Source organism: Notamacropus eugenii, chromosome 5 (genome assembly GCF_028372415.1).
Source record: "Notamacropus eugenii isolate mMacEug1 chromosome 5, mMacEug1.pri_v2, whole genome shotgun sequence".
Lineage (NCBI taxonomy): Eukaryota > Metazoa > Chordata > Mammalia > Diprotodontia > Macropodidae > Notamacropus > Notamacropus eugenii.
Genome location: NC_092876.1, coordinates 79,353,617 through 79,375,380, shown reverse-complemented (window position 1 = coordinate 79,375,380; position 21,764 = coordinate 79,353,617). Strand labels below are relative to the sequence as shown.

The 21,764-nt window shown below is 44.8% G+C and overlaps 1 protein-coding gene across 1 annotated transcript; it reads left to right on the top strand.

The window, feature by feature from the left end:
* The first annotated feature begins 3,310 nt into the window (after positions 1–3,310).
* Positions 3,311–21,563, top strand: LOC140504673 (CYFIP-related Rac1 interactor A-like). Its single transcript, XM_072609941.1, has 11 exons — positions 3,311–3,494; positions 3,941–4,021; positions 8,814–8,935; positions 9,164–9,269; positions 15,855–15,991; positions 16,774–16,851; positions 17,425–17,541; positions 18,152–18,231; positions 19,097–19,223; positions 19,465–19,535; positions 20,796–21,563. The coding sequence occupies exons 2-11, from the start codon at positions 3,952–3,954 to the stop codon at positions 20,857–20,859; spliced, it is 972 nt and encodes a 323-aa protein (XP_072466042.1). The 5' UTR covers positions 3,311–3,494; positions 3,941–3,951; the 3' UTR covers positions 20,860–21,563.
* Positions 21,564–21,764: the final 201 nt, after the last annotated feature.

Sequence of the window (21,764 nt, the reverse complement as noted above, 5' to 3'; positions counted from 1 at the left end):
CCAGCCTCAGACACTTACTAGCAGTGTGACCCTGGGCAAGTCACTTGACCCTAATTGTCTCAACAAAAAAAAGAAGAAAAGAAAGAAAGCATTGTGTAAGAGGAACCAGACATAAGAAGGGACTGGCTGAGATGAGAGATGAATGAAGACTAATATATTGCCCTTTCCTCAACTGCAGAGAAGAAGGAAGGGACAAATTAGCCTCCTCCAAAGCAGTCACACTGAGAGCTCACATTTATGAGAGGTAGTGTGGTGCAATGGAAAGAACCCTGGACTTGGAGTCCGAAGACCTGAGTCTGACTCTTTCCTTTGTCACTTATTAGCCAAGGTATCTTAAACAAGTCCTTGGTCTTCAGTGTCTTCATCTGTAAAATGAGGATGGCATGACCTCTAAGCCTTTCCTTGCTCTAACTCAGAGCATCTTGACCTTTTTTGTGTGTCATGGACCCCTTTGGCAGTCAAGCGAAACCTATGAATCCCTTCTCAGAATGGTGTTTTAAAATATATAAGATAAAAGAAAGAGTACCACAAAGGAAGCCAAATCTATTGAAATACAGTGATCCAAATCTTTTTTTTTTTTTAATTTCGCAAACGCCAGGTGAAAGACTCTGGTTCTAGGTCCTTTATTTATTCACCATTTTCACAACAGCTAAGCGAGGGAGGCCAGGAAGGGATTATTCTCTCCATTTTAATATCACAGCAGGTCCAATCCCTTCATTCTCTAGAGGGGAAATTTCTGAAGCCCAGAATGGAAGGTCCTGGTCCACAATCACACAGCGAGTTGAGTGACAAGTCTAGGATTCAAAATCAAGCAGAAAGAGTCCCCCAAAATTTAAATTAAAATTTTAATTAGGGCACAGAACCACACCTCTGTCTGAATGTTAGGAATTGTCTTAACTGGGGACTCAGAGTTATTGAATTTGCCTTAATAACTTTTGGTCGGACAGAAACTTTATAGAATAGAGAAGGGAACCACGGTGGACCCTAGATCCTTTCTGTTGCCCCTGGACTAAAAAGTAAGCTAACTGTCATAATTAGGGCTGGCTGGTTAAATCTCCAGGGAGAGCAAGGAAAGGAAGGGTAGTCCTAGGACAAAGAAATCTGAATTAAAGTCTGCACTCAGAAACTTACTGTTATTTAACCTGCTTGCCTCAGTTTCCTCTGCTGTAAAATGGAGATAACCATAGCACCTGCCTCTCAGAGTTATTGTGAGGATCAAATGAGATAATATTTGTAAAGCCCTCACCACAGTGCCTGGCACATGGCATTCGTATAATAAATGCTTTAAAAATATTATACCCTAAGTCACCCTCCAGGTGGGAGATAGGAAAGGTCTGTGGAAAGCGTTCAGCTCTGCTTGCTCCCAATTCCACGATCCACAATGACCCACCCCAGAGACTGAGGAGTCTGTTGCTTCCTGGAAAGGTAGCCCACCAGCATGAGTGGAGACAGAAGGAAGCCAGACCAGGATTCCAGGTATTTCACCTATCATATCTAAAGGGGTGCATCCAGATGTGGCCAATGAAGAGGTGAGCATATTTCTATCCCCAGATCCTCCAGTCATTTCATATTACCAACAGCTCCTGATGATACCATGGGCAGGTGCGCACACAGGTATACACACACACAGGTATACACACATGGGCACACACATACACAGCACCTTGCAACTTCCCCATTCATTGTCTCACCCCTGAGAGGGAGGCGTGATAACCTAGTTGTTACTATGAGAGGTAGTAATTGTCAGGGATGCTAATTAACTCTCATTTGTAGTGATTCACACCTCGAAATGGTAAGGGTTTACCATCGACAAAACTCTTTTTCCCACAGCAACCTCACGAGATTTAGAGTGCAATGATTATTATTATCCCCCGGACATATGGGGAAACTGAGGAAACAGAACTAGGACTGCTACCCAAGTGGCCAAGCCTCCTAGCCCAAGGCTCCTACCGCTAAACTGTGCTGTCTCTGTGAAGCTAGGAAAATCAGGAATAAGGTAGAGCAGAAACTTCTGGAGGGGCAGGGGTGCTTTTTAAAAATTTTTCAGTTTAATTCAAATCAATAAGTATTTGTTATTGTTGGCATTCAGTTGTATCTGACTTTTCATGACCCCATTTTGGATTTTCTTGGCAAAGATACGGTGGTTTTGCCATTTTCTTCACCAGCTCATTTTACAGATAGGGAAACTGAGGCAAACAGAGTTAAGTGACTTGCCCAAAATATATACAAACAACCTATAGAGAAATTTGGGGTAGGGCAGGGGTAGAATGGTTTGAAGAAAAGACCTGGTGGCCTGAGCTGAAGCTGGGTTTTGAATGGAAGTGAGAAGTCAGAGCACATCAGGTATGGGAAATGAAATGTTGTATGTTGGCAACAGTCAATAGACCAGGTTGACTGCCATAATAGAGAATGAGTAAGGAAGAGTAATGGAAAATAAATCTAGAAAGATGGGTTGGGGCCAGATTGTGAATGGTTTTAAATAGCAAACTAAGGCACATGTATTCTGTCCTAGAAGTAATATGGAGCCACGGAAGCTGCTTAATCAGGGGAATGACATGGCCAAGAGTTTGTCTTTATGTACTTTGTACCTACAATGGTGCCTTGTACACAGTAGGTGTGTAATAAATGCAGAATTTAACTTAAGGTACACATTAAGATTAGAATCATAGAATGTCAGAGCTGAAAGTGACCCAGTCGATATCTAGTCCAGCTCCCTCATTTTACAGATGGGAAAGGGCTTGCTCAAGGTCACACAGAGAATGCATCAGTAACAGAGTTGCCCTAAAATCCTGGTTTCCCACCTTCTATAGCCCTACCAGGGCTCTCTTCCATGGACTACACTGGTATCCTCAGGTCATGAAAATGTAACACTAGGTTTCCTGGCACTTATGACTCAGAGGACCCAGGAGACTCTTGGAGTAAGGACAGAGAAAGAGCAGAGTCCGCCTCTTTCAACACCCTTCCCCTGTGTCTCCCCGCCCTGAGATTGGTGACGATTTCCTAGAGATTGGGAGTTGGAAGGAAACACTAAGAGCCCATTGCTCTCATCTCTCTGAGGCCCAGAAGGGCAGGGAGGAAGGAGGCTTTCTCTCACAATCTCCTTGGCCCTAGGTGTCTGAGAGACAGCAGAAGCTAAACTAGTCCAAGGGATTTGAGAGAGAAGGGGCTGGTCAGGTCTCAGAGGCAGAGGCACCATCTCAATTCGGCCAGGAGGAAGTGAGGAGGGAGGTATCAGGAGCTGAGGTTGGGGGGGTGGGGAGGGAGAGACAGTCACACAGGAAATGCCCAGCGACTCCCTGGGGCACTCAGCTTCCCTTCCGAGCTGGGCTTGGTCAGTGGGGCAGACATCAGTGGTGGTGGAAGCCACCCTCTCCTCTCCCCAGTACAACTCCCAGCCCAAGTCAGGGAAGGCTGGTTCTTGGGGGACACAGGAAAAACCCTGGTGGGTGACTCCCCAAAGTGCCTGGGCAAGAGGGGCCAGGAGGACAAAACACGTAAGTCAGAGACTTATAGGATTTATCCCTAAAAGGGACTTTATGGGTGTTCATTTTACAATGGGAAAACTGAGGGCCAAGGCGATTCAAGTGACCTGCCTCAAGTCATCAGCTAGTTTGTAGCAAAGAAAAGATTGAAATATCAGAGGTGGACAGATCTTAGAGATGACCCTGGACAACACTCCTCATTTTACACATGGGGAAACTGAGGCTGAAAGGAGTCCAGTAATTCCCTAAGGATACACAGGAGATCAGGGTCCAGAGCTCTGTGTGTCTTACCATACTATCTCTCCTTAGAGTGGTATCCTTGGTCCCCTTATGACAGAGGGAGTGTGGCTGGGCCCTGGAGAGTGTGGGTAGGGAGTCCTGGGGTGGAACAAGGGAGGAGGAGCAGGACAGTATCTGCCATGCCTGCTATCCCACTCTGTTTTCTTTTTATCCCTCAGGTGTGCTGGCCATGGGAAATCTCATAAAGGTATTGGGCAAAGATTTCGAGAACTGTCCCCATTTTTTCCTGGATTTTGAAAGTAAGTTGGAGAGGTTCTTGGAGGCAGGAGGGAGGAGGAGAGCCTCTCCTTGCCAAGGGAGGAATCCTAGCCTCATGGCAGGGCCTGAGGCCCTGGGGTGTTGCTTTCCTTTGCTAGAATCAGCTTGGGCCAGTCTGGTCCCTACGTTGGAGGACTTCATAGGGATGTTGGGAGGTTTAAGCAAGATCTTGTATGTAAGACAGTCTACAACCTCTAAAGCACTCTGAAATAACTCATCACCTCCTGAGGAAGTCTTTCGAGACACCTCTGGCAGGTTCTAGGATCCTCCATCTAGAACTGAGGTCATCTAGTCTCAGCTCCCAGCCCCATTTTACACAGGAGGAAACCTGAGAGGAGGAGCAGTTGGCTCAGGATCCTATAAGTCATAAGTGATGGGGCTAGGACTTGAACCCAGGCCCTTTTGGCTCCAAATACAGTGACCTTTCCACTGTACCATTCTGTCTTGATGGTTAGGAAGTTTGTCCTAATATCTTAGGTAAGTTTCTTTTTTACCTGTTTTCTTTGTTATTGTTCAATCATTCAGTTGTGTCTAACTCTTTATGACCCTATGGACTCTACTGTCCATGGGGCTTTCTTGGTAAAGATACTAGTGTGGTTTGCCATTTCCTTCTCCAGTACATTAAGGCAAACAGAGATTAAGTGACTTGCCCAGGGTCACACAGCTAGTAAGTATCTGAGACTGAATTTGAACTCAGGTCATTCTGATTCCAGGCCCAGAGCTCTGTGCACTATGGTACCACCTAGATGCCTCCAGTCTGTTTTCTATATCACAGCAAAAATGCTGCTTGTCTTATTTTGAACAAGGTTACTGAAGGCTTTTGGGAGGAGATCCCTACTTCTTGGAATCTCAGTCCCTCAGGGTCTTTATAATACTGGTGTGGTAAGAGATGGGGGAGTCCAGATATTTACTGACGACAGAGCCCAAGGATCACCGTCCATCCTCTCCCTGTGTCCATCACCCACTACCAGGATTATAGCAACGTGAACGCCAGGCCCCTTCTCTCTCTTCTCTCTCCTCTGTCCAACTCTCTCTCCTCCCCAAACCAAAGGCTGAGATCCACAGTCTTGGGGGGGGGGGGGCAGGAATCAGGAAGGGGCCGAAAGTGGGCGGGAGAGAAAGAAGGGGAAGCCAAGGGGAAGGAGAAGAAAGAGGGAACTGGGGATAAAGAAAGTAGCTGACATCATCACTGAGTGCTGCAGAGAGGTCCCGAATACTCTATCAGTCTGTTCTTTCTTTTCCTCATGGAAGGCCTTGAATGTTAGACTTGGTAGTTCATAGCATCATAGATGTAGAGATAGATAGACTTGAGGCATCGCCTAAACCTGTGGCCTTGAGGCTACATGTGGCCCTCTAGGTCCTCAAGTGTGGCTCTTTTACTGAATCCAAACTTCACAGAACAAATTCTTTTATTAAGGGATCCTTAATTATATAGGTCCTAGACCAATCCCTTGTTTTGCAGAGAAGGAAACTGGGGCCTAGGGAGGGAAAGGTCATGTGACCAGAGAATCTCAGAGACAGGACTAGAACCTGTGTCTTTGTCCAAGACTCTCCCCATGACCCCCTTTGAAATGGCAGCAAATCTTCGTCCTTGAAGGGTGGACCTGACATTGGAAAGATTCCAAAACCATCCTAAGCATTTAGTTTATGAATCTAAAAATCATTCTGAGAATGGGTCCAGCAAACACACAAAAATGGTAAAGAATTCCTGCTTTGTCCAACCCTCTCACAAGGTCTTAGGTTTGTTAAAAGGCTGTGCTTTACGACCAGTCACAGCTTTGGTTTTGCTGAATAAAGATGAAGCCTTGGAAACTCGCTTGGGGGCTAAAATGTATTAGGGTTGGATGCACCCTGGTACTGGAAAAGATCATCTAATCTGACCCCAGCATTGACCAGAGCAGGAAACACAAGACCAAAGAGGGGAAGGAATTTGCCCAAGATGTTCTCCACAGTGAAAAGAGCAGCGCCAAGACCAGAGATCAAGTCTTCCCAGAATGACGGAAGTGGAAGGTGCCTTAACTGAGGACCTTCTAATCCAGACCCCTCATTTAAAGGTAGACTGAGAACCAGAGAGAAGCAGGGCTCCACCTGCCCAGGGACCTCCACCGAGACAGTGGCAGAGCTGGCGCTAGAGCCCAGGCATCCCAACTCCTGCCTAATGCTCTTTTCCTTCCCCCCACCCCAAATGCCTCCCTGCACAGCTTCCCCCCATCTGCTTGGCCCACTCTCTGTGGGAAGACGTCAGAGCATCGCAGTCAGGCTTTTAGATCTGGCCTCTCCTGCCTCCTACAGCCCCACCCAGACATCACCCCAGGTCCCAAGGGTGGGAATGAGGATGGGGAGCCACAGAGACAGGATCCTGGCATGGCTTTCTGCTCCCAATAAATCAGCAGGGCTATCTGCTGAATCAGGCACATTACAGTCAAGACTTAGGGGTGGGCAGCCTTTGGCCTCTGGTCCTCTAGGTCCTTGGGTGTGGCTTTTTGACTGCATCCAAGTTTTTACAGAACAAATACTTTTATGAAGAGGATTTGTTCTGTGAAGTCTGAATTCAGCCAAAGGGCTGCCCTTGAGGACCTAGGCCACATGTGGCCTCCAGGCCATTGGTTCCCCACACCTGAGGGTGACACCTGTTCTCCAGTCTCTGAATAAAAACAAATAATCACAGCTTGTATTTCTATGGCACTTTTAAGGTTTACAAAACTCTTCCCCTTTTAACAACACCAAAAGCAGATAAGACAAATGTCATTAGCCCCATTTTACAGCTGAGAAAACTAAGCCACAGAAGGGAAAGAACTTCCTTAAATTCACACAGATTTCTTTATCAAGAGCCAGAAAAGAAGCAGGTCATTAACAAAAATAACAACTCCTATTTCTTTAGTCCTTTTAAAAATTTACAGAAGCACTTTCCTCACAATAATCCTGTGAGGCAGAAAATGCAGTGGGGTTTGTCCCACTTTTACAGGGTCAGAAAGTGAGGTCCACTGAGGGCAAACAACTTGGCTTGGCCGCACAGTGAATCAGTGCCAAGGTCAAGACTTGGGCCTTCCTCTAACTTCCATCTCAAGGTCTCAGAGCAGAGTCATCCCACTTCCAGTGATCTTGGTGGGTGTAGGGTAGGGTCCACGGGGAAAAGGGAAGGAATGAGGGCTACCCCCTTTGGAGGAGAAGAGTGGCTCTCCCTTCTTTATCAGCTCTGGGTTTTCATTGTTCTCATCTGCCAATGCTCACTGCCATCCCAGGGACAGGAAGGGACTGAAGCCACCAGACAGATGAATGGGCAGATGGAGGGATGGACAGACTTTGCCACCTCAGGCCTCTTGAGTGTCAGCAGTGCCCCCAATCCATCCACTGCAATGCCACTTTCTCAAGAAGCTTCTCAGGGCCACAGGACCATGCTATAAGCTGGCTATTTACAATTGTTTTACAATTTCCAAATTTCAAACCCCCTATTTCACGGTAATGGTTTTAAGAGCCTCCCAACAATCTTGTGAATGGGCAAGGACTATTATATCATTTTACAGATGAAGAGACTAAGGCCCAGAAAGGGAAAGTAACTAGGTCACTGTGGTCCTTATGGCATGTGGCAAGGACTCCCCAGTACCCAGACAGGGGCTCTTTCCCCTTCCTGACTGTAGCCAAGGCTCCAGACCAGTGTGTTCTCTATCCAGTAGGAAGCCAAATTCCTAATGTAGAATGCTAAAGTTGGGAGCACCCTTAGAACCCAGGATGTCAGGACTGGGAGGGCCCTTAGAACACAGGATGTCAGAGCTGAGAGGGATCTTAGAACACAGAAAGTTAGAGCTGAGAAGGACCTTAGAGAGAACAAGCACCTTCTTTTTGTAGATAAGGAAATTGAGATCAGATGGGGAAAAGGTTTGCCCAAGGTCATAAAGCTTGCCAGAACTAGGATTAGAACCCAGGCCTCTAGACCTCCAGGCCAGCATACTTTTTGCTGCCTGGCACTCCCACTGAGGAAAATTGGCAAAGGAAGATCCTTCCAGAAAGAACACTGAGTTCCTGTGAAGAGGTTCTTAATCTCTTGGTTCTTCACTTAATTCTCCATGTAGGAGCCTCAGAAGGCAAGGCACAACTCATTTCCTCCTGCCTAGAGTTCTGTTCCAGAGAAGCAGAGCCAGGGCTGGGCAGGAAGTAAGGTTTAGTGGCAATGCGGTAATGAGGATTGAGGAGGTGGGATGAGGGAGGTTGAATACTGTGATACTTTGTAGGGAGAGGGGCAGGCTTCAGGATCCCATCAGATGGGGAGGTAGGAGGATAGAAGGTTCATTCTAAGCAAATACGTTCCCCAGCCACTTGAGTTCCTTCCTCATGAATCTGTTCAGTTCCATTTATTTTTCAGGGTTTCCTTTCCCATTTTCAGTCCACAGGTTGGGGGGGCTGCTCTAAGTAACGACAGAGGAGGGAAGGGATGGTGAGAGTGCCTGGTCAGAGGAGGGGACCTTTGTAGACATAGCTCCCACACTTTCAGGCAGGAAGCCTAGGGGAAGGTACTGCCTACATTCTCAGAGGACAAGGTGGGCTCAGCTCTGGACAGGGTGTGAGCCACCAAGCTACCATAACTGCTCTTCCCAACCACGGGAACCATCTAAAGTCCAGACTTGGGGGGTGAGCGAAGAAAGGGGGTCTAGGGGACCTTGCTACTGTACATCACTAACTCCTGAAAAAAATGCTGGCACTAGTGACTGAGCAGCCTGGCCTTCTGGGCCCACAGCACCAGAAACTGAAGCAACTCTTTCTGGGTGGTCCTCACAGATGCACAGCCCACTGAAGCGGAGACAGTTGTGTGGAACCAGGTCAGCGCCGTCCTGGAGGAAGCCCAGGGCATCTTGGCAGAACTGCAGTCCTATACCGGAGCTGGCCAGGAGATTCGGGAGGTATGGGCTCCCTCCAGCCTGTCCTGGCTCTGGGGCCTGCTGTCTGCAGAGGTCCGAGGCAAAGTTTAGTAGAGGAAAATGGCTTTATCTTTCAGGATGTACTTGGTAGCTAATGGAGAGGGCTGTCAGCTTGCTCACACAGTGGAAGCGTAGTGACTGGGGAAGCAGAACCTTGGATTTGGAGGGGCCTAGTCAAGCTACCTCATGTTCCTCACTGTCTATTCACAGGCCATCCAAAACCCGACTGACCTCCCCCTTCAGGAGAAGGCATGGAACGCAGTGTGCCCACTCGTGGTCAAGCTCAAACGTTTCTATGAATTCTCCCTTCGATTGGGTAAGGATCCAAGCAGCCCAGAAAGCTTCACACAAGAACTTGTACCCCTCTAACCTCTCCATGTCTGGTGTCCGGGCCAGCCAACCTCATTGAGTTCATTTACACGCCTAATACATAGAAGGCACCCAACAGATGAACTGAATGGCATTTAGCACCTGTACCATGAGCTCCTACTGTGCCCTGGGATGTGAATTGGGGTGGAGTTGGGGAACAGAACTGGGGCTGGGGGTCCCACACGGACACAACCACACTAGGAGACTGAAAGTGAATGTGACTAAGGTAACGAGGAGAGGAAACGCCCTGCTATGGATGGTCAGAGGGAGGAGGTGTCTTGATTCAGTGGCAAGAAAGCTGGCTTCAGAGTCTGACACCAGGGGCTCATTCACATCCCAGCTCTGTCACTTCCCACCCACATGGACTTAACCAAGAGGCTGCCTCTCCCCTCTCCAAGCCTCAGTTTCCTCATCTGTAAGATGAAGGGATTGTTCCCAAGGTCCCTTATAGCTTCTAAAGCTACGAACCTCAACTTTCTAAGGGAGGGAGCAGGGAAAATGTTCCTGGAGAATGTGACATTTGATATGGGCCTCAGTGGATGATGAGAATTTCTATCAGCATAGATGGGATGTAGGGGAAGGTCATTCCTGGTTTAATCATAGCTAGCATTCATAGAGTACTTTAAAGTTGGCAAAGTGCTTTAGAAATATTATCTCATTTGCTTCTCACAACAACCCTAGGCAGTAGATACTACTATTCTCCATTTTACAGTTGAAGAAATTGAGGCAAACAGAGGTTAAGTGACTTGACCAGAATTACACAGTTAGTGAGTGTCTGAGGCAGGATTTGAACTCAGTTTTTCCTGACTCTAGGTCCAGGGCTCTACCCCCTGCACTGTCTAGTTGCCTCTGTTGAAGGAACAGAATGAGCAAAGGGTATAAGGACAGAAAAGTCAAGATGTGTTTTAGGGACCAATATGTTGTTCAATCTGGTTTTCCTTTGATGGAAACCTATTTTTCTCTAAGGCTATCACATTCCACCTCATAAGAGACCACTCCTCCTACCATCACTCCCCTCTCCCACCACCCAGGCCAGTAGGAGAGATCTGGATACACTCTTTGCTCTCTACAGTCAAATGGACAGGCCATTTTTCCATTTCCATCCCTCCATCAAACCTTAACCTTTCAAAGCCCATACTGTCATGTTCTGGTATCTCATTCTGGTTGCTCTCACTTACCAACCCCCAGGTCAACTTTCACAAAGACTTTCCACCCTGTCCCCTACCATCATACTGGGCACTTCATGATTTGTTTGGACAACTCCCTGAACAACCTGAAATCCCAATTCCCCAACCTCTTTATCCTCCTTCTCCGTCCCATTTCAGCAACATGACTGTCAGCTATCAGAATTGGGTCACCTCCAAGACTGTGATCTTGGAAACGCCACTCTGACCACAGTCTCCTTTTCTTCTGCCTCTCTCACTCCCTGTGTTACTCTTTGCCTTTGCTCAGCTTGCTTTGATTGATCCCTCATGCTCCCATGCCTGCCTGGGCTCCAACTCCTCTGACCTCATTTTGTCTTCTTTTCTTCAGGACCAAAAAGCCTTTTCTATTTCCCTCTTTGGTAACAATATACCCTCCTCAACCTCAGAAACACTTCATTTGCACTTCTCTGATAAACTTATTTTTTTTCTTTTTAAAAAATATTTATTTTTTATATTCTTTTCTTTATAAATTTTGAATTCCATATTCTCTCCTACCCTCCCAATCCCTCCCACTTCCACTGAGAGGGCAAGTCATATGATATCAATTATGCATGTGAAATCATGCAAAACATTTTCATATTAAATATATTTCCCCCAAAAAAGCAATAAAATAAAAGAAGAAAGTTATACTTGAATTTGCACTCAGAGTTCGTCAGTTCTCTCATTTCTCATCACGAATCTTTTGGAATTGGCTCAGATCATTGCATTGATCAGAGTAGCGAAGTCTTTCACAGTTGATCACCCTTGCAACATTGTTGTTACTGTGTACAATGTTCTCCTGGTTCTGCTCATTTCACTTTGCATCAGTTCATATAGGTCTTGACATGTTTTTCTGAAACCATCCTGTTCTTCTTTTCTTATAGCTCTATTATAGCATTTATATGTTTTATATATAACATATGTGATATATGTGTTATATATGATAGCATTTATATTATATATTATAGCATATCATTTATTACAGTATTATTATAGCACAGCAGTATTCCATCACAATCATATACCACAACTTGTTCAGCCATTCCCCAATTGATGGGCATCTTCTCCATTTCCAATTCTTTGCCACCACAAAAAGAACTACTATAAATATTTTTGTACATATAAGCCTTTCTCTTTTTCCTTTAGTAGTGGTATTGCTGGGTCAAAGGGTATGTACAGTTTTATGACCCTTTGGGCATAGTTCCAAATTATTCTCCAGAGTGGTTGGAGCAGTTCACAACTTCAGTATTTGCCATTCCTGATAGGTGTGAGTTGGCACCTCAGAGTTGTTTTAACTTACCTTTCTCTAATCAATTGCGATTTAGAGTATGTTTTCATATGACTATAGAGAGTTTTGATTTCTTCTTCTGGAGACTGCCTCTTCATATCCTTTGATCATTTATCAATTGGGGAATGGTTCTTAGTTTTATAAATTTGACTCAATTCCATACTCAGTATATATTTGAGAAATGAGATCTTCATCAGAGAAATTCACTGTAAATTTTTTTTCAAAGCATACTACTTTCACTTTTTTTCTTTTCATGTTTTTTGTTTCTTTGTTCTGATTTTCCTGTCACAACATGACGTATATGGAAATACATTTAACATGACTGTACATATAAAATCTATATCAGATTGCCTGCTATATTGGAAAGCAGGGAGTGGGGAGAGGGAGGGAGAAAAATTTGGAACTCAAAATCCTATAAACATGAATATTGAAAACTATCTTTACACATGCAATTGGGAAAATACTATTAATTATAAAATGAATAGATAAATAACAAATAAACAGGTCTACCAATAGGATATTCCTGTTTTCTCAAAGTCCAACATTTATCCATTTTCCTTTTTTTCTCATCTGTGTCAATCTCATGAAAAAGTAGAATTTTAGAATGGCTTTAATTTGTATTTCTCTAATCATAATTTGCAACTTTTTGTTTTTCATGTAGTATAGCCAACTTGGGTTTCTTCCCTTGAGAACTACCTTTTTCTTTCTTTTTTTAAATTTTAAATTATTTTATTTGTTTTCAGTTTTCTGCAATCACTTCCACATATCTTGGATTTTTTCCTCTCCCTCTCCCTCCTTCCTCATTCCCTCCCCAAGACAGTATGCAATCTTATATAGGTTCTACACATGCATTCCTATTAAATACATTTTCACCTCAGTCATGTTGCTTACACAAATTAAAATGAATGGGAGAAACCATAAAACAAAACAAAACAAAGTGCAAGAGAAAATGATCTGCTTCATTCTCTGATCCAATTCCAGAGTTCTTTCTCTGGATGTGGAAGATGTTTTGCTCCAAGAGTCCATTGGGAATTTTTTTAGTTCTTTGCATTGTTGTGAAGGACTCACTCTACCAGAAAAATTCCTCACACACTGTGGTTGTTGCTGTGTACAAAGTTCTCCTGGTTCCACTCTTTTCATTCAGCATCAGTTCATGTAAGTCCTTTCAGGCCTCTCTGAAGTCTTCCTGTTCATCATTTCTTATAGCACAATAGTATTCCATTACATTCATATACCACAACTTGTTCAACCATTCCCCAACTGATAGGCATCCCCTTGATTTCCAGTTTTTGATCACTACAAAGAGTGCTGCTATAAATATTTTTGTACATGTGGGACCCTTTCCCATTTTTATGATCTCTTTGGGATACAGTCCTAGAAGTGATGTTGTTGGGTCAAAGGGTATGCAAATTTTTGTAGTCCTTTGGGCATAGTTCCAAATTACTCTCCAGAATGGTTGGATCAACTCACAGTTCCACCAGCAATGAATTAGTGTTCCAGTTCTCCCACATCTTTTCCAACATTTATCAACTTCCTGTTTTGTCATGTTAGCCAACCTGATAGGTGTGATGTGGCATCTCAGAGTTGTTTTGATTTGTGTCTCTCTAATCAATAGTGATTTAGAGCATTTTTTCATATAACTATAGATAGCTTTAATTTCTTCCTCTGAAAACTGCCTGTTCATATCCTTTGACCATTTATCAATTGGGGAATGACTTGTATTCTTGTACATTTGACTCAGTTCTCTATATAGTTTAGAAATGAGGCTTTTATCACAGACACTAGTTGCAAAAGTTCTTTCCCAGTTTTCTGCTTCCCTCTTAATCTTGGTTGCATTGGCTTTGTGCAAAAACTTTTCAAATTTAATGTAATCAGAATTATCCATTTTGCACTTCATAATGTTCTCTATCTCATTTGGTCAAAACTTTCTCCATTCTCCATAAATTTGACAAATACACTATTCCTTGCTCCCCTAATTTGTTTATAGTATCAGTCTTTATACTTTTATTCTTGTGTACGGTGTCAGACGTTGGTCTATGCCCAATTTCCGCCACTCTGTTATTCAGTTTTCGCAGCAATTTTTATCAAACAGTGAGTTCTTATCCCAGAAGCTGGGGTTCTTGGGTTTATCAAATAATAGATTGCTATATTCATTGACTACTGTGTCTTGAGTACCTAAGCTATTCCACTGGTCTTCCCCTTTGTTTCTTAGCCAGTGCCAAGTGGTTTTGATGATTGCAGCTTTATAATACAATTTGAGATCTGGTAGGGCTAGGCCACCTTCCCTAGCATTTCTTTCATTAATTCCCTGGACCTTTTGTTCTCCTAGATGAATTTTGATATTATTTTTTCTAGCTCTAGGAAATAATTATTTGGTAGTTTGATTGGTATGGCACTGATGTAAATTTTTTTTTATATCACTTCATTGTCTATGATACCATTTAGCAAAATCACACAGGCTCATTCTCAGAGAAGACCATGACATCTAAATGATGACATGAGTTTCAGTTGACTTTGATTTGAGAGAGGGCTGTACAAGATCACCAAACTCACTTTCTTCTCCTGAGCCATCTGGGTTCAGTGATCTGATGTTCATCAGGAGGACTGGAGATAGCCCAGGATGCAATGGGAGACCCTAGCCTTTTCAGGATAAGGTCTTATCACATTCTCACTTTGAGTGAAATGCACCCATTCAATGAACAGGCTTCTTTAAATAGTTACTCAAGGGATGGCCCCTTCAATAAAAAAAAAATCAAACTGGGAGGGGAAGACCCTCAGGGTTCCTGGGTAAAAAAGAAACAATTACTATTTAGTAATTACTGGTTATCCCTTTGAATTAAGCCTATTTTTGCTTTTGCTTTGTCTGAGATTATGATTGCTACCCCTGCCTTTTTTTTTAGTTCACATAATGTTACATATTATCATTTTCCATCTATGTGTCATGGGCAGATAGGTGGCACAGTGGATAGAGTGCAGGACCTGGAAGCAGGCAGACCTGAATTCAAATGTGACCTCAGACACTTACTAGCTGTGTGACTCCGGGTAAGTCACTTACAGCTGTTTGCCTCAATTTTCTCATCTGTAAGAGGGGTGGAGAAGGAAATGGCAAATCACTCCAGTATCTTTGATAAGAAAACCCCAAATGGGGTCACCCAGAGTCAGACACAATTGAAATGACTGAATAACAGCATGTATTTGTGACAGTCCCTCTACCAGGCTCTGAACTATTGTCATTTTCTTTTCTAGCTCATTTTACAGATGAGGAAACTGAGGTAAATAGGGTGAAGTGACATGCCCAGGGTCACACAGCTAGTAAGTGTCTCAGGCCAGATTTGAACTCAGGAAGATGAGTCTTCCTGACTCCATGCCCAGTGCTCTGTGCACTATGGAGCTGCCTAGCTGCCCTCTGAACTCTTCAACAAACTCTATATTTTCTCTATATTTCCCTCACTGTGCCTAACATAGTGCTGTATACAAAATAAGACTATGTGTTTGTTACAGTAAAAAGGAGTGCAAGAGATGCAGGTGGAAGGCTGAGATAAGTAAAGATGGATAAACTGATGGTTCCATCTGAGACAGATTCCTTACAACTCGTAAGAGCTAGTGTTTAGATAGTGCTTTGTGATTTGCAAAGTGATAGAGCGCTGGACTTGTAATCAGGAAGACCTCAGTTCAAATCCTGACCCAGACGCTTGCTAGGTGGATGACTCTGGATAAGTCATTTCATCTCTTTCAGCCTCAGTTTCCTCATTTGTAAAATGGGGCTAATAATAGCGTCTTTTTCCACAGTTGTGAGGATCCAATGAGGTAATGTATGTAAAGTGTCTTGCAAACCAGTGCTTAAAGTGAAAGTCCATGATCCTTGGCCCAGGGTTCTGACCATCTCAGTTAAAGTGGGTGGCCCCTGATGGATTCCTACTCAGAGAGGGTGCTGGAACCTGGACCTCCAGGAACCCACCCAGTTTGAGGATTCCACGATGCTGGGGACGTCCGGAGGGAGGGAGCTGTAACAGCCTGACACAGTCTCGTTCTCCCTTCTCCCCATGCTCCCCATGCCCAGAGAATGCCCTGAGGAGCCTCCTGGAAGCCCTCACCAGCCCCCCTTATGCCCCAACGCAGCACCTTGAGAGAGAGCAAGCCCTTGCCAAGCAGTTTGCTGAAATCCTACACTTCACGCTCAGTTTTGATGAGCTCAAGGTAAGCTTGGGGACCCTGAGCATGGGGGAGAATACCAAGAGGGGGATGGGCAGAGTTTTCTAGAGAAAACTGCCCTGAAATAACCCATTCTGAACCTACTTCTCCAGCCCTTGCTGGGAATACTGAGTGCCTGCAACATTCTTCTGGAGGGACCCTGGACTGAAGGGTCAGCAGCATGGTGGAAGGAATCCTGGCTAAGGCCAAGAGACCTGGGTTCTAGCCCAGCCTCCCCTACTGATTAGGTGTGTGACCTCTCAGCTTCCCCCATAAAATGAAGAGGCTGAGCTAGAATTGCTAGGAGATCTTAAAGCACTCTCCTAACCTTAGTTTTCTATATTCTAATGTTTTATCTTAGGTTCTCTCTAGCTCTGATGTTCGGTGACCTAAGGTCCTCTCCAATGCTGACAGTGTGTGTTCTAAGACCCCTCCTATCCCTGATATTATATGTTCTAAGACCTCTACTAGTTCTGAGATTCTGGGTTCTAAGGTCTTTTCCAGAAACAATCACTTGCCTATGTTTCAAAGTCTCTCCTAGCTCTGATGCTAAGTGTGACCCTCTAATATAGTCTCAGGGTTCAACAAGGCAAACTTTCTGGCCCTGCCCAGAGGCCTGTTGGACACACATAGTGTGTTTGCTTGTTTTTCACCTTGAAAAATGGAGCCAAATGTGCCCCTCTCCACTCCAGTCCCAATGCTGTTGGGTGTTTTGTCTGATCAAACTGGTACTTTAGGGAACATAGGCCTGGGCACCAACGGCCATTAAGCTTTGCTCTTTTTCTCAGATGACAAACCCTGCCATTCAGAATGACTTCAGTTACTACAGAAGAACTATCAGCCGAAACCGCATTAATAACTTGCAGGTGAGAGGAGGCCAAGGACGGCAGAGAAAAGTATGGCAGGGTCAGCTGGGGAAGGGACTCATAGAATGAATCTTCGGAGACCTGTCGAGCTGTTACGAAAGTCAGAGAAAGACCAGGAGAGCTCCATTCTCAGCTCTGTCATTGTGTCAGTCACTTTGGACAAGTCCACTTCCCTCCTAGGCCTGGTTTTCTCACCTGTAAAATGAGGCAGTTGGAGATAATCTCCAAGGTCTCTTAGAGTACTGACATTCTGTGTTCTAAGACCCCTCCAAACTCTGATAATCTAGGTTCTAAAGGCACTCCCAGCTCTGACATTGCCTGTTCTAAGGTCTCTCTCAGGTTTGATGTTCTGTGCTTCTAAGTCACTTAGCCCATCTATCCATGTCCTTGAGTCCTTTCTCACCTTGGATTGGTTGGACACAGCTTGGTTCTTTGCCTTGGGGACAGAGCACTGAGCCACTAAGGAAGCCTGGGGAAGGAGGGTTGGAAGTGGTGGATCTACATGGTCTCTCATCCCAGGCCAGTCTCATGGTGTGACCTGCACCTTGCACCGTCCCCTTTTGGGTCTTGCAGCTGGATGCTGAGAGTGAAGTCAACAATGAAATGGCCAACCGGATGTCTCTCTTCTACGCAGAAGCCACCCCCATGCTCAAAACCCTAAGCAACGCAACCACCAAGTTTGTATCGGAGGTAAGAGCTCCACTGAATCAGGTGGGGAAAGTTGAAAATCTCTGAACAAGAAGAAAGTCTTTGGAGTAGAGGAGACCACTGGGGCAAGACTACAGGTCCCAGGGCAGGCATGGTGCTACCTTGGGAGACTAAGAGATATTTCCCTGTCTCTTTTTGAATAATGTTCATAAACACACACACACACACACACACACACACACACACACACACACACATCCCCTCACCACCTTTTGTCCCCTTCCAAGGAGGCATCAACAGCCACACCTTTTCAGGGAGGAGTGAATTGTAAAACTGCGCTATAGAGGCAGAGAAACAAGATGGTGGAGTCAACAGGTTGGAAACTGTTGGAGGTGATGAGGAAGCTTTTAGAGGATAAGGCCAAGTCAACAAGGATTTCCTTAAGTGCCTACTGTGTGAGGGCACTGTACTAACCACTGGGGATACAAAGAAAGGCAGAAACAGTCCCTGTCCTCAGGGTGCTCACAATCTAGTGGATTAATTACCTCAGCCTGGTCAGAGTGTGGAGCCTAAAGGGGGGAGAACTATTTGGTGGGGAATAGGAGAGTGACACAAATTGGGGGAGTGGCTGAGTCCTGTTCTCTCCTCCCAGAACAAGACGCTCCCCATTGAGGACACTACAGACTGTCTGAGTACCATGGCCTGTGTCTGTCGGGTGATGTTGGAGACGCCGTGAGTAGAGCCAGCACCCAATCTTCCCACCCCACACCCTCCACCCTCAGTCAGCCTGGCCACCACAGCCAAGCAGCAGAGAGCTACACAGTGGGTAGGACTAGAAGTAGAAGGTCTTTAACAGAACTCACACCCTGACATCTAACTCTCCAGTGTCACTGAATTTCAGACTTTCAGAGCTGGACAGGATCTTAGAAGCTAGAATGTTCAAGTTAAAAAAGACTTCAGAATATAGAATGTCAGAACTGGCAGAAACATTAGATCACTGAATATCAGAGCTAGAAGGAACCTTAGAACTTAGAACAGGTGGTACAATAAATAAAACTGTTGGATCTGAGTTCAAATCTCACCTTGAATATTTGCTAGCTGTGTGATCCTAGGTAAATCATCCTCGGTCTCCTCTTCTATAAGGTGGGGATAATAATAACCTGCCTTATACAGTTGTTGTGATGGCCCAATGAGACAGCAATATATAAAAATTATTATTGCTATTATCATTATTGTATCATATTATATTATCATCATACAACAGCACAATATTTTAACTATTACAGCACTTAGACTGTTAAGACATAGAGCGTAAACTATGAGAATATGTTAGAATATGGAAACATTAAGACACAGGGCATAAAATGTTAGAGACAAAAGGACTTTCTGGTAGAATGTAAGAGTTGAAAAATAACTTAGAAATCTTCAATTTCAATTTTTCAAGATCTTATCATCTTTCATTGTGTAGCTGGGAAAATTGAGGCCTAGAGAGGAGAAGACAATTGTTGAGGACCACAGGAAGGGTCAGTGTCAGGCCAGGACAAGACTTAGCTTCTTGCCTTCCAAGTTATTTATCCTCCTCTTCCCCCCTGGACAGAGAGTATAGGAGCCGGTTCACTAACACCGAGACCCTGCTGTTCTGTATGCGTGTCATGGTGGGCGTCATCATCCTCTACGACCACGTGCACCCAGTTGGGGCTTTTGCCAAGACATCCAAGATTGACGTGAGCTCCCCCCGCAGTCTAGGATTCCAAGATGGGGGACAACAGGGCTGGGACAGGAGCCAAAGGGGATGATGCTAGCGGGAGGGGCCCTTAGGGCCACATTTAGCACCACATTTGCCTGTAGATTTGTTTGAGGCTTAAGAATTGGGGTGAAACACTTTGTGAAACACATCTGTGCCCAGATAACTGGGCATCTCCCCCCTGCACCAGGGCCTGACTGTGTCACTGCTTACCTCCTCAGATGAAAGGCTGTATTAAAGTTCTAAAGGATCAACCTTCCAACAGCACCGAGGGACTTCTGAATGCACTTAGGTGAGTATTGACTAGGCAAACAGATCCTCCACTCCAGATGGGGACTGGCAAATGGAATTCCCATTGAGTTCCCGAAAATCATGACACTTAATGTACCTCTTCCCTCTTCCCTCCTCCATGCCACTTACATGTGAAGTGCCCCAATAGCTACTCCAAGTTTAAGGTTCTCTATGAGTCTACATGCATTCTAGCTGATGGGCCCCCACCAATGAGTTTATTTTTTCTAGTCAACTAGAAAACACAATTTGTTCAAAGAATTTAATGAAATAGTAATGAAGGTTTACAATACAGTAGTCCATCTTCTCCCCCATCCCATCACTCCTCCAAGGGAGAGCACAGAGGTCTGGTAAATATGGGGTAGGGATGTCTAGAGAGGCAGAGACAATGGAATGAGACCAGGACAACAGAGTCTGGTCCTGGCTTTGCCACTGTGTGACTATAGATAAGTCCCCTCCCCTTCTGTAGCTGAATTTCCTCTCTCTATAAAAATGAGAGAATCAGATGAAGGTTCCTCCTAGCTCTAAGATTCTGCAGCTCATAGGCTGACTTCTTCCAACCTAACAGAGAAGGAAACTGAGGCTGGTAGAGAAGCGCTTTGCCCACAGTTCCAATGGGATGAGCTGGTAAGGCCAAACGATAAACTACTACTACAGACTACAAGTCACCCTCTCCTCTTGGACTATATCATGCACTCGATTCTTGGAGAAGTTCTAGAGAAATGCTATGATGGAGAGGAGGCAGGTACCACATGTGCTTAAGCATAATTCCCCAGGCTTTGGCATCCAGTGGAAAAAGGGGGAGGGAGAGAATAAGCATTTATAGAGCACCTACTATATGCCAGACACTTTGCAAATACTCTCTCATTTGATCTTCACAACAACCCTGTGAGGTAGGTACTATTATTATCTCCATTTTACAACTAAGAAAACTGAGGCAAACAGAGGTTAAGTGACTTGCCCAGGATCACACAGCTAGGACGTGCCTGAGGTCACACTTGAACTCAGATCTCCCTGATTTCCAGGCCCAGCACTCTACTATACCACCTCGATGGCAAGAATTGATATCAGGGTCCAGGAATTGATGACAGGAGGACATGAGTTCAAATCACAGTTCTGATGCTTACTACTCATATGACCTTGGGCAAGTCCTTCCATCTCTTTGGGCCTCAGTTTCCCCATCTGAAAAATGAATGGGTTAGACTCAATGAAGTCTCACATCCTTTCTGATTCTAAATCCCATGATTCTATGATCTTCCCCCAGGTACACCACCAGGCACCTGAACGATGACACCACCTCCAAACAGGTCCGAGCCCTGCTGCAGTGAGGCATTTGTGGGGAATAGGGTCCTGACTCCAAAGTTCCAGGCTTAACCTTGAATTTCAGCTGAATTTTAATGTTGCCATAATGTGAATATAAAAAACCATGACCATATTTCTCATTTTATAAAGAAAGGGAAAACTTTTAAAAAACAAAAACAGTTCCCCACCACCACCTCCACCTCTTAACCATCTCCCCTCCTGCCTGTCTCCCCCAGTCCTGATCCCACTGAACTCCAGGGGTGAACCACTGGACCTCCACCCCTTTTTCCCATGAAGATGATATGACTGGTTTATGCCTGCCTTTCCAGGAAACTGAGATAAGGTTGTCTGCCAGCCTTCACCTGGCCTTTCCCAGTTCTTCCTGGACCCATGATGGTGATTCTCATGTTATAGAAGGCCTGGGTACTCTCTCGAATTTGGACTGGTACTGTCCGGACCCTGGGCAGTGGACCTGGGAGGACTCTGGCTTTGAGGCTTTGGGATTCTGGTCTGGGCTTGAATTGAAGTGTTTGTAGAAGAGGAAAAGCCTTCTTTATTAAGACCATGATATGTTCATGTAAATAAGATAAGGGAGTCCTCAATGGGGGTCCACCCAAAGACAATAAATAACCTTGTTTTTAAGAACTCCCACCTGGACTCCAAGGGAAATGGTTCAGCTACATCTTTTAGATTTTTAATATAAACTATTAAAATCACTCACCTGTTGTTTTGTACATTTTTGTGTGAAATAAAATGACACTTAATCTGTTCTTAGTGGAATGCGGGTAGCCTTTTCAAGCCCATTTTCCAGCAAGTATGACACATGGAGGGACCTTCCTGTGGTTTGGCTAAGTGGGAAACTGTTCCTGAGGGAGTAAGGGGTTGTTCCCAGAAAGCAATGAGGGATGGTCCTTTGTGTTCTAGGTGATTC

What these genes read in the sequence shown, in the direction of transcription:
- LOC140504673 (XM_072609941.1), top strand. Translation starts at nt 3,952, where the DNA reads ATGGGAAATCTCATAAAGGTATTGGGCAAAGATTTCGAGAACTGTCCC. An exon ending in CTGGCCAGGAGATTCGGGAG is followed by an intron (nt 8,936 to 9,163) that starts GTATGGGCTCCC and finishes GTCTATTCACAG; the next exon opens with GCCATCCAAAACCCGACTGA. An exon ending in CCAAGACATCCAAGATTGAC is followed by an intron (nt 19,224 to 19,464) that starts GTGAGCTCCCCC and finishes TTACCTCCTCAG; the next exon opens with ATGAAAGGCTGTATTAAAGT.